The sequence below is a fragment of the Excalfactoria chinensis genome, chromosome 18 (assembly GCF_039878825.1).
Source record: "Excalfactoria chinensis isolate bCotChi1 chromosome 18, bCotChi1.hap2, whole genome shotgun sequence".
Taxonomy (NCBI): Eukaryota; Metazoa; Chordata; class Aves; order Galliformes; family Phasianidae; genus Excalfactoria; species Excalfactoria chinensis.
Window position 1 is genome coordinate 4563217 of NC_092842.1, and position 16370 is coordinate 4579586.

Sequence of the window (16370 nt, forward strand, 5' to 3'; positions counted from 1 at the left end):
TGCGGCAGCAGAGCTCGTGCTGAAATCTATGCGGGGCCGGTTGGGACTGTGGGTTGTTCTCTGCTTGCTCTGGGCCGTGCCACGCTCTGCACACACACACACAGCAACACAGCACAGCCCTGCTGCAACACGGTCACAGCTCGGTGCACGCAGCCGAAAGGAGAGCATTGCAAAGATGGGCGTTTTGCTGGAAGGAAGGGGATGCACGGGGCCTTTTTGCAAGCGGCTTCGGCCACCGAACTAACAACGCTGCGGCCTGTGCGTGGGTGGCAGGAGGGTCTTTGTCCCAAAAAGCCACCCGGGCGCTGCGCTGCCTGCAGCCCTGCAGACAGGTTTTGCCGTATCCAAGCAGAGATACGTGGTTTCTTCCTCCTGGCTGTTGCTAAAGGAGCCCGGCGTGCCCGGGCAGCTCCTGCGGGGCCTGCGTTGCAACACGGGCGGGAAGGGAGCCGCGTTTATCGCGTGCATCAGCGCGGCTCTGCGGCGGGGGGCATCCAGCCCTGCTTGGTTTGGAGGTGGGGAAATCGGCTTGGCTTTTTGTGCCACGGCCCCACCGCCGGCTGGGCGCACCGGTGGGATGGGGCTCGGGCTGCATCGCGCACTGCGCGATGAATGAAGGCAGGCTCGTAGCGGGGATCCCGGCGTGAGAGCGGGGAGCCGGCACCGGGGGGAGGGAAGGGGGGGGGGTCCTTCTGCATCCGGGTGCGTCCCCCCAAGGTCACTCCCACCCCGCACCTCCCTCTGCGCTCACACCGCCGCCTCTCTCCCTCCGCATCCTCCGGCCCTGGGCGAGCATCCCCCCTCCCACCGCCGCCCTACAAGAGCCCGCTCCCTCCTCCCTCTCTCCCATTGAGCTCCGGCGTCGTCGGGCCGAGAGCGGCCGGCCCCCCCTCCCGCACCCCAACCCGCGGAGGGCGGGGAGGGAGCGCGGAGGGAGCGCGGAGAGGGGCGGGAGCGGCCGCGCGGAGGCGCAGAGCGGCCCCGCAGCTCCGCAGCCCCGAAGCCCGGCAACAAAGAGCGCAACCGCTCCGCTCCTCCCCGGGATGTAGGGCCCTCCGTGCCCCGCTCCCGGCCCCGCAGCCCTCCATGCCCCCGAGCTGAGCCCGTTCCGCATCGCCATGGGGAAATCCAACAGCAAGTTGAAGCCTGAAGTTGTGGAGGAGCTGACCAGGAAAACGTACTGTGAGTGCATAGCGGGGCCTGACCACGGTGCGAACGGGGGGGGAGGGTTGGGATGGGGGGAGAAGGGAGCAGCGCGGCCACGGATTTGGGGCTGGAGGGGGCGATAGGGGGAAGCGGCGGTTGCGCCCCGCAGATGCTCGCGGGGTTGCGGGTACCGCGGCGGGGACGGCCCCTCCCGCAACGCGCAGACTCAGCCCCGGCTTTGTTGCGAGAATTCCGCGCTGAGCCGGGAAGGAGGAGGGAGAAAACATGGAGCGGGGCAGGCGGGGCAGCGCGGGGCTCTCCCGCAAACGCTGCGCTCCGCGGCCTATTGCTCAGCATCCGACACCGCGGGACCGGGGCCGCATCCTTCTCCCCCCCCCCGGCTGCCGTGTCCCGACTCCCCCCCTGGCCCCGCTCCGCAGCCCCGGACGCTCCGACCCCTTTCGGGCAGCGCTGCCCCCGCGGCTCCCGAAGTTCGGTGCGTTTCTCGGCGGTTCCTCGGTCGTTTCGCTCCGAGCCCCGCTCTACGGGTGTCCGCTTTAACGTCCTGCTCCCCGAGCCGGCGTCTTTCCCCTCGGATCCTCCGCTCTAACCTCACTCTCTCGGCCGATGCCCGAGCCATCCGCTTGGAGCCAAACCGCCTTTATTTTGCTCCGTTCTGAAGGATGCGCGAAGGAAACAAAGGCTCCGACGCTCCGAATTCCCCTCCCCGCTCACCCCCCTTTGCTTTAAGCGCACAACCGGCTCCGTGCCCCGCCAGACCTGCAAGCGCTCCCGCTGTCATTGCTGCAGTCCCACGGCAGCGCTTACCCAAAAAGGCAATAGATGAGGATGCAGCGAGTTCTCCCATACGGAGAGGAGGCATCGCTGGTGCATTGCACACCCCCGCACGCGGGGCTGCTCCTGTCACCGTGCAGAGGGAGGGGGGCACAGCCCCGGTGCTCAGCTCAGCTCTGAGAGCAGCGGTGCTGCATTGGGCATTTTACAACAGCTCATGTCCGTGCTGGGAAGGTGCTGCCCTGTAGGGCACATGGGCTGCAGGTCCTGCTGGCACCCGTTGTACTGAATGCACGTCCCCTCTGCTGGATGAGGCCGGCACAAGGTTGTGGCCTTGTGGCTTCATTCCCAACTTTGTGCACCTCCCGGGTGCCCTCCCCTTCCCACACACCTCCCCAACAGCCACCCGTCCTCAATGCTCCCAGGTGGGGTTGTGTCTGTTTGCTCTGTGCCTCCTCCGAGGTGCACTGCACGTGTCCCCATCAGGACAGCACATGGCTGTGCCCCACGCAGCGTCCCAGCACCCCCCCAGCAGTGCGTGGTGCCCATCGACTGCAGCCATCCCTAATGCTGGGCTCAGTTTGTTGAGCTCATTCCACTGCTTGGATCTGGACTGAATTACTTTTGCTGAGTGCTTCTGCCCCTGGACAGGTGTTGGCAGGGAGCTGATGGTGGAGAAATGCTTTCATCCCAGGGATGTGCCCACGATGCTGAGAGCTGTGGCTGCAGTGTGGGCAGGATTTCTCCCCCATTGGGATTTCCTTCTGTTGCATCATTTTCTGTTTCCCCGAGCTGTGCTGACCCATCTCCAGGTGCCCATAACCCAATGCTATGGGGGGAACCAGAGAGGGCTCAGCCCTCCTGGCAGCCCAGGTCCCATCCATGGGAGGGGCCAGCATAGAATAATAATGGATAATAAATTATGTAATTCTTTGTGCTTCCACAGAGCCTTTCATCTGAGAGCTCTTGGGGTGCTTCATTGTCGTGGTGGTGGCACATGGAGTGTTGGGTGCTGCACTGAGTGTCCCAGGAGGTGTTGGTGGGGCTCCAGGAGTTGCCATCCTGGCAGGGTTTGGGGTGATGGTTGTTCTGGGATTTGGGAATGTTAGGAGTTGGATTTGTGTGGCCGAGGTCGAAAGGTTCTGCTGTGAAGGTCTTGGGATGCAGGAAAGTCTAAGTCTTGAATGCAAGTGGATGACATTTGATGGCCTCAGGTTGTGAAGGTTCAGGCTGAAGGTTAAGGCTTCCCCAGCCTTAATAGTTCTCTGATGCAAAGCACTTGTGTGCAGTTGCAGTTGCTTCCATGGGACTGCAGCACTCGTGTTGGGGTCCCTTGGACCTTAACCCCAACCGTGTCCCACTCCCTGCTCTCTCTTTAGTGGCCTTTCAACTCACTTTGGCACTTTCTGCCATTCTACAATGAACCACAAAATTGGCTCCACTGCGTGCCAGTAATGCCTTGAATTAATGGCCATTAGATCCAGAGCAGTAACCTACAAACAGATCGATTTGGAGTTACGGGGTACGCAGCGGCTGGCTGAATTCTGTGGGGAAAAGAGTGAAAACCCTCCAGTTTTCAGGCAGAGCTCCTGCCCTGCCCTGGCTTTGCCCTGCCAAGTGCTGGGGTGCCAGCCCCATCCCCTGCCCCATGTCTATATGGGGACCATGGCTGGTGGCACTTTGGGTCCCGCTGCGACGGCGTTGGGAGCATCACATTTCACAGATCCCCTGACACGTTAATGGATCTGCTTAACCACTGCGCTGACCTTTGCTGCTGCTGTTATAATTAAGGCTGTGAAACAAGAGGCTGCGACAGCATCAAAGGAAGCGGCTGCTCCGGGAGGGACGCGATGCGCTCCTTCTGTTCTGCCTCCCTGCCTTCCTCAGGGCTACAGCCTGTATCCCACGCAGCCCCCCGGGCAGCCCCCCATGGCTGCTCAGTGCGTGATGGAGCTGATGGGAGCATCATTCATTCATCCTCATTCACGACGACCATCCTCGGTCCTTCCTCTGCTGCTTTTGCCCCAAATCCAATTTCCAAAGCCTTACATCGGGCTCTTCAATATTTCATAGGGTCTAAAAAGGATTTTAACTGCGTGTTGGTTTTCCCATCCGTGCCGTGGCCCCGCTCAGCCCGCAGCCAATGGCAGCTGCTGTGAGCAGTGCCAGGCACACACAGTTCCCTCTGCACTTCCCACCTCGGCGGTAGCAAATGGCACTGATGACGGCGCTGTGCCCCCAGTGTCCCCAAACATCTCAGTGCCTGCAATATGCATCCTGGGGGAGAGGAGCAGCCCGGCCCCAGAGCTGCCAGGGCTTGGGGAGGGGATGTCTCCAGGTTGCTTTTGGCTGTGGGATGTGATGCACCTTCTGATGTGTGTTGAGTTTTTGGCTGTGGGATGCTGTGGGATGGGTGCCCACTGGGACTGAGCGGGGTGGAAATAGGGGTACACAGGATTTGGATTAACAGAAGGCCTTTCTAGGACAGCCATGGATGTGTCTGTGGGGGTGGCTGCTCCATGGAGACCCGCAGCCCCTTCCCCTGCACCACAGTGGAGCAGCCTGATCCCTGGGCAGAGCCTGAGCCCATGGGGCAGGAAGACAGCGAGCTCTGCAATGTGTAACCAGGCCATTGGTTACATATTTAATCCAGAATGATAATGAATGTGAGCCATCGGGGCCAAGCAACCCACATTTCCAAAGCGCTGACGTGGGGCAGATGGAAGGACTGCCGTCACCAAATGGAGCTCTGTGAAGTCTCCAGGCACGAGCCTTCAGGCCGTGGTGGTGACCCCATAGCCCATCTGTATGGATGGGGGTTGCTCTTGGGCTGGGAGGGGGGGGCTTCCTTGTTCCCCCCCCATTTCATGCATGGCAGGAAATGCAGATGAGGGGACAGGGAGGGATCCCTGCCGGCTCCACCGCCTGCTCTGTCAGCGATGCACGTGAACGCTGTGATGATGCTGGGAGTGGAGTTCATAACAGATTTACCCTCAGACGGTTCTTAACGACGTGTTTCACTGTGAGGGGTGGAGTGTTGGGCACAAATTGCAGGGTGTGCTGCAGCTCCGTGTTGCTGTGCGCATCACAGCCCGATCTGTGCATGCATGAGCACCCCGGAGAGACACGCATCAGCACCCGATGGGTTCACGCATGAGAGCCCAATTAGCACACACAGCAGTGCTCAATTAATGCACGTCCGAGCGCCTGGTTGCATTCTGCCCATTGGGCTCATTTGTGGTTACTGCTGCCCTTGGTTCCCATTCACTTCTGCAGGAGCACCTGAGCCACTCACCTGAGCGCCCAATTGGTGTGTGCACAAGTGTGTGATCTGGGAATTACACTCATTGACTCCTGGGGGCTCAATAAGGCTGGACATGAGCCCAATAAATGCACGAGCACCCATCGAGTTGGCATGGCCTCACACACATGCTTTGTACACGAGTGCCCCGTGCCACATGTGCAGTCCGTCCCCCAGTTGGCTTTTGCACGAGTGCCCGTCCAGCACCGTTAGTGCAAGTGCAAGCCCCATCTCGTGTGTGGGAGTGCCTGCTTTGCTCACACGTGCACGTGTGCTGCATGCATGCAGCAGTGCTCAGCGTGCAATCTGGGTGCTGCGCTGAGCATCCAGCGGAGGTGAAGGCAGCTTGTTGGTGATCTGGAAGCTGAATGCTGCCTGTGGCTGGAAATAATTAACTCTGCTTTCCTGCTCTGGCAGCAGTGACCCCACTGGACTCGGGGAGCAGCAGCAGGGGAGAGAAGGGGGTCTGTAAAGTGTTGGGGTCTGGATTGCTGCTCTTTTTCCTGCATCCTTGCAGTGCTCCGTCCCCATTCCTGCTCTGGTCCCACCGCATGGGTATGGTGCATCCCCGCTGCCCTTGCAGCTCTGTAAATATCAATTATTGGCTGGAGCAATGATTAACCAGAGCTGTTCTTGCTGCAGCAGCAGCTGGGTGGTGGGAAGGGGGGGGGGCACAAAGAGGGAGAGTGGTGATGGTGCCGTCAGCCAGTGTGCACTGTGGGGAGTGGTGGGGAGGAAGGGGCAAAGGGGTGGGGGGCTGTGCTGGGTTGGGAGGAGGGGCTGCGGTGGATACTGAGATGAGAAGGAGCCAAGAATGGGAGCTGAGATGGGATGGAGCCATTGGGTATGGAGGTGGGATGGAGTCATGGGTACCACGAAGGGGCAGCAGCATGGAAGCTGCCATACAGCACTGTGCCTCCAGGAGTGCGGCTGCAGCGCTGGGTCAGTGCCTCTCCCAGCATTACGGTTCATCACGAATAGCAGCAGTGAGCCTTCACGTGGTGCCTTTCATCCCGCAGGATCCTGGGGTCCATTAAGACTTCACTCTGTGCACTGTTTTTCAGTGCTCCGTGGGGAGCACCGCCCCAGGGTTGTGCTCTGGGTGCTGCAGAGCGGGTTGCTGCTCCAGCGGGATGCTCTGCGGGTAATCCCTCGTCCTTGAGCAGCCGGGGTCAAGCCTGCCCGTGCTGGATGGCTGCAAATTGATTTGCATCAGCTCAGCATCGCGCCGCGATCGATGCCGGCGGGAGGGAATGAATGCAGCAGTCGGCGTGCAGACACTGCGTGTGCCGGGCTGTGTGCAGGGAGCTGCTTGGCACCCTGATGTGCTGAGGATGGGCTGCTCGGACCAGGAGCACGGCTTGTCCCCACATTGCACAGCCATAGAACCCACAGCAAGGATGGTATTTGTATCCATGGGTGCCATGCAGAGCATCGCAGCCAGCAGGGTGCCCGGCTCTGTCATTGCGGGTGTAAAGCTCAGAGCCAAGGGGGTCCCTCCCTGCAGGAATCGAGGGCTCCCTGTTGGTGCCTGCAGGTGCCCCGGGCTGGTGGTGCCCCGTGTGTGCCAGGAGCCGACTCCGTGCGTGTCGTTCACAGCGTTTCTCCTGTACTAAAAAAAGCACAGATTTAATTGTTTCCTGCTGGAGTTGAAAGGCAGCTCCCGGCACTGAAATAGCACAGAGGGGGAAGCACAGCTGAGAGCTGCACCAGCTCCTCCTCCTCCTCCTGCTGCCTTCAGCAGCACCTGGCAGGCTGGTACCTGCGGTCCCCTCTGTGACACCCCCAAAATGTCCCCAAAATCCATCTCGTGGCACAGCCACAGCCCTCCCATGGCCCAAACCCGGTGCTGAGCATCCCCACGTCCTTCTCCCTGTGCTGCCCACGCAGCCCCCAGCCGACCCACTGCTGTGACACCGCAGCCGCCCTCTCTCCCCCCTCTCCATCCTCCCTGCAGCCCCCCCAGCCTCTCTCTGCCTTTTGCCAGGCGTGCTGCAAATCTCTTTGATGGAAACCCGCTTTCTTTTCTTTGCCTTCCGAGGTAATTGGCATCTCTTGGTGTGCTGGGCTCTCTATTTTTATCAGCCGTTTGCACATTGACACATCCCCGCTCCTCCTTGTTATCCCGGCGCGTTTCAACCCCTCTTGCTTTTCTATTATTACTATTTGGATGCACGAGGTGAGGGAAATGACAAAGGGGTGCTGGCAGCAGGCTCCCTGCTCACGTGCTCCCATGGGGGTTATGATGGGATACTCCATGCCCACATCTCACTCCATCCCACGTGCTCAGCACGGTTTGGGTAGTGGCAGGGCAGTGGCCTCTTTGCCCACAGCATCCCAGCAGGCAGGGGGAGAGCCCAGGAAGGTGCTCTCAGGCCTGGAACTCACTTCTAGGGTGAGCAGAGCGTCGCTCAGCACCACGAAAGCACTCAGTTCCTAGTTTTATTTATTTTGACCTCCTTTTTTTTTCCCTTTTTTTCTCTTCTTTTCTTGCAGTTACAGAGAAGGAGGTGCAGCAGTGGTGAGTAGCAGCGTGGCGGTGAGATGCTGGGAGTGCTGGGGGACCCCTCCTGCTTGGAGCTCAGTGCAGAGGCAGGCAGACCTTGGGGTGCATGCAGCTCATAGGGGAGGCCAGCAGCACACAGCAGCTTTTTCCCTGCACACCGCATGCGATCCGCTCCCTGTGCCTGTGGCTCTGTGCAGTGGTGGCTCTCTGCCTTCCCTCCTGCTTAGTCCCCATGGGGACACTGGGGCTTTCCAAATGGTGCCATGGTGTGTACCCCAATGCAACCCTGAGGGGGGGGGGGCAGAGTCTCAGGGGCAGGGACACTAGAACAGGGGCATGGAGGCAGGGAGGCCTTGCAGCAGCGTGTTCTCACCCCATCCCCTCCAGCTGCTGAACGTGCCGCCCTAAAAAAGCCACCTTTTCCCTTTCATCTCCATATCAAACCAGTCAAGGTTTTCTTTCTTTATCGCTTTCTCTCATCCTTCTCCCCCCTCCCGATGAGTCATAGCTGCAGCAGCACGAAGATGTCACCGGCGCTTCACTTTCCCACCTCGCCACCCCCTTCCCCTCCTCCCCCAGCCCTCGGCCCGCTGACAGATCTGGGTGAGGGGTTGTGTAATGCTGCTGCACACAGCGGGGTCCCAGCAAGGTCCATGCGCTGCCCTCAGACTCACTGACCCCTTCCTTGCACCCTGTCAGCGTTGGAGGTGTTGCACCTCCTTGTGGCAGTGCCTTGTGCTTCTGTCTATGGCCATGCTGTCCCAGGAGGTGCAGAAGCCCTGCTGTGCCCTCAGTTCCTATGAGGAGTTTTCAAACACCCTGCTGCACAAAAGCCCCTGTGCTGCCTCCGCTTACCTGGCTGCAAAGCTGACATCCCAGGGCACTGCACTGTGGTGCCTGGGGGTGTTGTGTGGTTACTTTTTGCTATGGCTTGGCTGCAGCACATGAGGGTGGGACAGCAGGCTGTGCTGGCTGGGGGCTGCTGTGCTGGGCTCTCATTCCTGTCCCCATCAAAATCCTCATCCCCATCCCCATCTCCATCCCCATCTCATCCCCGTCTCCATCCTCAACCTCATCCTCATCCCCAGTATCATCCTCATCCTCTTTCCCATCCTCATTCTTGTCCTCATCCCCACCCCCAATAGCATCCTCATCCCCTTCCCCATCCTTTTGCCCATCTCTGTCCCATCCCCATCCTCATTCCCAATTCCATCCCATCTCCATCCCCATCCTCAGCCTCATTATCATTCTCATCCTCATCCCCATCACTGTTCCCATCCTCATTCCCATCCCCATCCCCTCCCTGGCCAATGCTCAACATGGATGTGGCCGTGGCATGGTTCTCCATTCTGGGCAGTTGCTGGGGTTGGGCACCACTTGATGCCACTTGGCGCCCACTGTGTCCTGGGTCCTAATATTGATGGAACTCTAACCCTAACGCTGCCTCCCCAGGTATAAGGGCTTTATCAAGGACTGCCCCAGTGGGCAGCTCGATGCTGCCGGCTTCCAGAAGATCTACAAGCAGTTCTTCCCCTTTGGTGACCCAACCAAATTCGCCACCTTCGTATTCAATGTCTTTGATGAGAACAAGGCAAGTCAGCGAGCTGCGGGCAGGGTGTGTGGCCATAGGGCTATAGTGGGGCACAGTGCCCCACCATTCACTCCCTGGTTGCTCTCACTCCTCTGTTCCCCCCCAGGATGGGAGGATCGAGTTCTCAGAGTTCATCCAGGCTCTGTCTGTCACCTCCCGGGGGACGCTGGACGAGAAGCTGAGGTGTAAGTGCTGCCCGTGGGCCCTTTGCTTTGGGGTGGCTGCGTGGGCTGCGTGGGGCACAACAACCATCTGGATGTGGGTGTGTGGATGGAGCCCCAACATCTCCACGTGGGTCTTCACAGGGGCGTTTAAGCTGTACGATTTGGACAACGACGGCTACATCACGAGGAACGAGATGCTGGACATTGTGGATGCCATCTACCAGATGGTGGTAAGGACTGGGGGTGGGACGGAGCACACGTCCCCACATGGGGTCCCCACATCCACCTGTGACCGTGTGCTGTCCTGCTGCCATAGGGAAACACTGTGGAGCTTCCCGAGGAGGAAAACACACCGGAGAAGAGAGTGGATCGGATTTTTGCCATGATGGACAAGGTGAGGGTAATGTGGTCATATGGGGGTTGTTTTCCTGGGGGCTGGGGGTTCTGGGTTCCTGCTGCATCTCTGCTCCTTCCCCTCCAGCACCCCTTAGTGAACCTCAGTTCTATACCACGGCCCCAGGGATGCACCAGGCACTCTGTGTCCTGCTGCTGTGTGCATGGGGGGCTGCGTGGGGTTTTGTGTCTGTGTCTCAACACCACTGCCATGTTTTGCAGAATGCAGATGGGAAGCTGACGCTGCAGGAGTTTCAGGAGGGCTCCAAGGCCGACCCTTCCATCGTGCAAGCCCTCTCCCTCTATGATGGGCTCGTATAGTCCCAGGGCCGAGCGGCAGTGAGTCCAGCATGGGGGCGTCCTGGTGTGCCCATCCCACTCACCCAGTGCTATCCCCACTTTGCTTTTCCCCTTGTGCTGAGCATCAGAGCACGGGCGGTTCCCCAGGGGAGCAGGGAGGGGACGTTACCCCCATCCCCATGGGTTTCTCCCAGCACATCCCCATCGCTCAGCACATCCCCAGGCACTGCAGGGCCATTAAACAATAAAAGCTGCCAGGTTGCAGCAGGGCCTGCGGCGCTGTGCTGCAGGAGCTGCAGAGCAGCCATGGGGGCAGCTGGTGATACGGGGCACAGGGATGCTCCACGGTGACATGATGTTAAACGTTCCCTTTATGTTTTAGCTCATTATCACGCACCCTGCAGATGGCAGCACAGGGGGGGGCTTATGTGAGTCCTCACATGGATTCCCTTTCCCCCTTCCTCTCCTGCAGCTTATGGGGAAGACGCTCTCTGTGCCATCCGACCACGCAGCGATGCTTGCCTGCCCCTCTCCGGCCCTCCTCCATGTCCCACGAGCCAAGGATGCAGCGCAGCGCCAGCTCACACCCCTCTGTGCACTCCGAACCAACGCCGGTGCCATTTGCCAACTTCTGCTTTTCTTTTTCCAACAAAAACCACCCAAAAAAAAGACCACGGTCTGAGCGGCAGCCAACACCCAAAACTTGGGGGCTGAGGGAATGGGTTGGAGTGGCACCCAAGGCTGAGCCCCCTCCCCAACCCCAGCCCTGAGCCCCCCTGCTCCTCATTCCTACGGTCTGGGGTCGGACTGCGGATGCGCCTCTCTGGGATGCAGCTGGGGATGGAGCCCACAGGGGCTATAGGGATATATATTATATTATTATTATTATTATTATTATTATTTTGGTGAGACAGTATTGTGCTTTTTTCTTTTGGTTTTTTTTTGGTCCATTCGGTGGAAAGAAGTGAGGCTTTTTTTTTTTTACACGACGGATACCTTTATTTATTTGTTGTAACCGTTGCTGCCGCGTTTCGTCTCCCATGTCTGTGTGTCCCACACCCCACGGATGCTGTCTGTCACGTTTACATCCCCACACACGACTGCGGGGCACCGGGAGCCTGCAATAACCAAGCCAAAAATCCCCTCCACCCGCTGTACGCCGTGCGCTGGAAGGGGCTCTGTTCTTCATTGACTTCTTTCCCTCTCCCTGTAGCCCCATTCCTATGTTTCTCTCTCTCCTTTTCCCCTCTCCTGCCCAACCAGGGCTGCTCAGCCCCATCCCTCTGCTCTGTTCCTATTCCTTTCCCCAGCCTCTCTCCCCATCGGGTGAGGTGAGGAGGCAGCCGGTGCTGGAGCACTCTCCTTTGTGTCTTTTTCTTACTGCATGAAAAGTATTAATGGAGCCAAGCGTTGGGTTTTGCTTTCAAGCCAATCCCCTTGTTGGTGTTTTTGGGAACGGTGGGAAGGTGCATTTCCTCCATTGGCGGAGCAGAGGCAGCTACGAAGGGCAGTGGGTTGGGGCCGCCCCATTGCTTCCCATTGAGGTTGCGCTGGAAACCGAGAGTGGAGCTGGTGTGCACCCACACTCCTCCCCACAGGAAGGAGAAGGGCTGGAGGAAGGCACCCACCTGCATGGGACACCCCACAGCATCAGACGCCATCCCTGCTGGTTCCATCCACCGCTGAGGAAGGAGAGATCTGTCCTGCTGCATTTTGCTCCTGGCCCAGCACTACCCTCACCCCCTTCGTCCATCCCAGGCACTGTTGATGGTGGCAGCAGTTGGTGATGGTCACACAGTCACAGAGATGTCCCCAGGAGGTGACAGATGGACACAGGATGTTCTGAGGGGTGTCCCCACCATGCATAAAACGGCAGCAGTGTCCCTATGGGGCTGAATCTTACATTCACCATCACGATGGCCTGGAGCTGTGGGGCTGTGGATGCTTTCTCTGCCCTGCTGACATTTGGGATCCTGCACCTTTAGGAAGCCAACAGCTCCTGATGCTTCCACACACCCTCATAGAGACACTTCTCCCCATCCCCAAAGAGACATCACATCTGCTGCCACCAGGAGCCACTGGGATGGTTCTGCCCCAGTGTCTCAGTGCTGGGTGTCCCAGAAAGCATCGCTCTCTCCTTCCCCCCAAAACCCCTTTCCTCGATGCTTTGTGGCCAACACGTGTCTCTGTTGGGTAGATCTTTGCAGTGCCTCAAACTCCAACACCTCCCATCTGCCGTATGGGTGCCCTCCTGGTGCCAGGCATTGCTCTGATGGCATCCCTGGATGTGCACAGGGAGACGATGGGTGCCCCATTAGAAGTAACACCAGAAAGATGCAGATGTTTGCTCTGGCACTTTCCCCTGGAAGGATTTGGGTTTCTTTTCTCCCTGTTGTGCATTTGTTCCCATGGGGTTCCATGCCTTGGATGCATCGAGGGGCCCCAAATCCTCTGTCAGCAGCGCTGAGACCCACAACTCCTGGTGCCAATGGAAGAATGGCTTGAAGCTTCTCACGCTCGGGAATGTCGGCCTTCACCTCCTCGTGCCTCAGTTTCCCCATCGGTGACCGCAGTGTCCTCCCACCATTTGTCTGTCAGTGTTGCCTGATTAAAAGCAGTGTCTGTATTTCCTTTCCGTTCTCTGTTCACGTGCTGTTGCTGCCCTGCAGCCGCCATTCGCTGGGTCCCTCGGTTCCTTTTGGGGTCAGGGTGCCCCCAGGGGAGGCAGTGCTGCAGGAAGCCCAGGCTGAGGAGCAGCAGAGCTGCATTCATGGAGGTGAAGCTGTCTGTGCTCCTGTGCCGGTGTCTCAGCTTGCATGCCCCGCTGCCTTGTTTTGAGATGAATCCAAGAGCAAAACAAGCAAACCGACCTGTTTTAAGAACGGAACAAACGATCAAATAGAAACAAACCCAGGAACTTTGTGGCGGTGGAAATAAAAGCTTCATGATGGTACCAAAGTGGTCTGTGATGCGCTGTGGGGTTTTGGGGGGGGGGTGTCACCATCCAGTGCTGTGTGCCCTGGGCAAGGGCTGTAAGGGACAGCAGATGGAGACATGGGGACACCCTGCTGCTGGGAGCAAGTGCTCAGATAATGTGTAGGTTTATATGCATGTAATAGATTTACAGCTGCGCCAGGAGAGGGCGAGGATGGGCACAGCTTCCAAATGATGGGGTTGGATGTGGGCACTCAGAGGTGCTGCTGGATGGGAGCAGCCTCAACAAGGAAGGGGTTAAGCCCAGTTTTACACAGGCACTGCAGGGTCTGGGAGCACTGGGAGGGTGATGGGGGGAAGCTGTGGGTAGAACTGGTCCCCTATCTGGGTGCTGTGGGTCACTGCCTCACCTGGAGCCCATCCTCACCTCTGGACCTTCCCTATCCTGCTCATCCCTGCAATCCCTTCCCAGGGAGGCACTGTAAACTTGGCCCACTGTCCTGGCTGGTGCCGATGGTTTGGGTTCTGCTGTTCTTGTTTTTCAGTGGTTTCTGGGTGTTAGGGTTTTTTTCTTCCAACAACTGATATCCCTCATGGGAAGGAGTTCCCATTTTCCAGCCAGCTGTAATTATGAGAACAGCATCCAGTAATGAAAACATTTAGGTCACCTTCACAGCAAACAGTGCTACCTAATAAGGCTGTGTCTGGATAACCTGGGCTTGGCTGACTGTGTGCCTGGCATGGGATGCTCAACCAGCTCTGCTCTATGCCATGTGCAGGAATGGCCAGGAAGTCCATGTTATTGGGTCCACGTGGAGCCAGCACAGTATCTGATGGAGCTGCAGGGGATGTGAGCAGCAGGGAGCATCACCTGCAGGAGTACAGTGAGCACTGCAGGGCAGCTGAAGCTGCCTCTGTGTCTGAACAAGCCACAGTCTCACGGACACAAGGCCCAGCTGGAGCCAGAAGTTTGCAGCCCTGGTTGTTTTGCTGCCAGCTTATCTCCTCCTCATACCCGGCTCGTTGGGGTGGGATCTCCCAGGTGCAGCCTTCTGATGCCAGGCTCTGCACCTGTGTTGTCTCCAGCCAGGCAGGGTGTAGCTGAAATACTAAATCAGGGCGTGAAGCAGTGATGGAGCACCTGATGGGAAGGCAGGGCCAACCCAGGGGAGCTCAGCTGCAAGCAGTGCACCTGAGTGACTGGAAGGGCTGGAGCCAGGATCCACCCCTACCCAGACCTCATTTAAGGGCTGGCAGTGAAGGCAAGGGGGGTCTTGCTGGAGATCACTGCGTACCTGAGGATTTCTGATGGTAAGCAGCTTCTTTCCTTTATTTCTGTGCCTATGGCTGTTGGATTTGAGCACATCCTCACTTGCTGTAGCCTGGGACCTTGCTGCACTCACGGGAAAGCCAAACATCCCCAAGGTGCCTTTGCCACCTCACAGTGGTTTTGGTTTTGGTGACCAGGAACAGGCAGCACTGCCTGGGTCCCTGGGATGCTGGCACCTATGTCTGTGTCACATGCAGTGCCCTGGGCTCTGCTGTTGCCCGTGCAATGCTCATGGTGTCAGCTGGGTTCCTGCTGGGAAGGATGTTGCCTTTCCTCTTTTGCTTTAAATCCTTTGGTTCGTACCCACTTTTCCTCCCTCCCATCTCTCCTGTTGCTCATCTCCCTTGGCTGAGCCCAGCAGAACCCTCCCAAAGCAGATGCTGCATGCAACCTCTCTGGCCCCCGCATCTCTTTATCTCTCCCAGGGCTTCCTGCATTTGCTGCCAGTGATTCAATTCCTCTCTCCCAAGGGCACTGCAAAATGCACAGGCGCTGCCTCTCAGGGAGAGCTCTGCCGGGCCGAGCGGAAGCATTGGGTGCCCTCAGCACAGTGCTGGCATTTGGCTGCTGCCATTCTGCTGCCAGGCACAGCAGGGAAACAAACAGAAACTTGGGACTGAGGCCAGGAATGCGTGTGTTGATGCAGAGCAGGGGCTTGGGGTGTTGGCAGATGCCAGTTCTGGTTTCACGCTTGCAGCATCCCCTGCTGATACACGGTGCTGTGCAGGCCCACTCCACCATCCCTCTCAAGCATCAGTGGGACCACACTGTGTGCCCTCCCTGCCAGACCATGGCTTCTGTGCTCAGAGCATGGGGTGCCCATAGTCTGACACCCCCAATCCTCCTGTTCCATCCTTAGGACTTCAATGAGCACCATGTGCAGGCAGGAGTGTGATGGCTTGTTGGGCACTCTGTGCTGAGCTTCCTGCAGGATGGGCTCATTGCCTGCATCTGTTTTGAGCCCACCATTGAGTATGAGCCCTCTCCTGGCATGTAGTGCCATGTCCCTTCTCAGCCACCTCTGCTTGCTTCCAGGACTGCAGTGGGAACTATGGCACAAGGGAGGTGCTCCAGCTCTTCTTGCTTGGCTGGAACTGGAAGAACTTGGCTTCACCCCTCTTGCCTGCAGACTGCAATGAGTGCCAGGCGTTGCAGAAGTGCCAGCATGACCACAGGAGCAGTGTGGGCAGCTACTGCTGCATGTCCCCTCTGGTTACCTGCCATGGTCAGTGGGTTCCACTGTCCTTGGGGTTAGAGGGGGGTCCTTGTATCCCCAACTTGCTGCAGGCATGTGGGCACCCCAATTCACTCTTGTCTGCAGATGTAGGTGAGTGCATGCAGGGCATCATCATCATTTCCATCTCACTCTTTCCCTCCTGATGGGGCTGTAGAGGGTGAAGCTGCTGTCAGCTCCATGGCATTGTGCCACCTCCTGTCTGTTTTCTTGTTGCAGTGGGGATGTGTTGTTTGGGGAGAGCTGTGCTTGCACCACCCTTTTCCCAGCTGGGAATCCATCCCCCCACCTTGTGCCTTCACCTGGGGTCAGTTCCTGACTCAGCAGGGCTGGGTGTGACACGTCCTGCTGGGGGATAAGGTGTCCCACCAGCCTCTTGCAAACACTGGGTTTGTTGCAACACCCCAAACAGCTCAGGGCAGACTTGGCTGTGATCAGCCCACAGATAGTGGGTATGGGGGGAGCAGGAGCCCACTGGGCTGGGGAGCAATCAGGGAAGGCAAATGATCCCTCAGCTTTATGTGTGTCTCAAAATCCATTATGTTCCTGCGCAGTTATTTATGGTTTGGTTCCAAGTAAAGGTTTCCTTGTGAAGAAGGCAGCTCCTCCAGCCATCTTCCCTCTGTGGCCTTGGGCTGCCCAAGGGACAATACCTGCATGTGGCAGTGGTGCTGGT

At 58.2% G+C, this 16370-nt stretch overlaps 1 protein-coding gene across 1 annotated transcript; it reads left to right on the top strand.

Moving 5' to 3' along the window:
• The first annotated feature begins 936 nt into the window (after nucleotides 1-936).
• Nucleotides 937-12826, top strand: NCS1 (neuronal calcium sensor 1). Its single transcript, XM_072352445.1, has 8 exons — nucleotides 937-1182; nucleotides 7739-7763; nucleotides 9201-9339; nucleotides 9446-9524; nucleotides 9645-9733; nucleotides 9820-9897; nucleotides 10119-10235; nucleotides 10669-12826. Exons 1-7 carry the CDS (start codon nucleotides 1119-1121, stop codon nucleotides 10215-10217), a joined length of 573 nt encoding a protein of 190 aa, XP_072208546.1. The 5' UTR covers nucleotides 937-1118; the 3' UTR covers nucleotides 10218-10235; nucleotides 10669-12826.
• Nucleotides 12827-16370: the final 3544 nt, after the last annotated feature.

Bases quoted from the DNA above. Each gene is read 5' to 3' on its own strand.
- NCS1 (XM_072352445.1), top strand. From the start codon at position 1,119: ATGGGGAAATCCAACAGCAAGTTGAAGCCTGAAGTTGTGGAGGAGCTG. The intron at 9,340-9,445 runs GCAAGTCAGCGA...GTTCCCCCCCAG, and splicing joins ATGTCTTTGATGAGAACAAG to GATGGGAGGATCGAGTTCTC. The intron at 9,898-10,118 runs GTGAGGGTAATG...CATGTTTTGCAG, and splicing joins TTTTTGCCATGATGGACAAG to AATGCAGATGGGAAGCTGAC.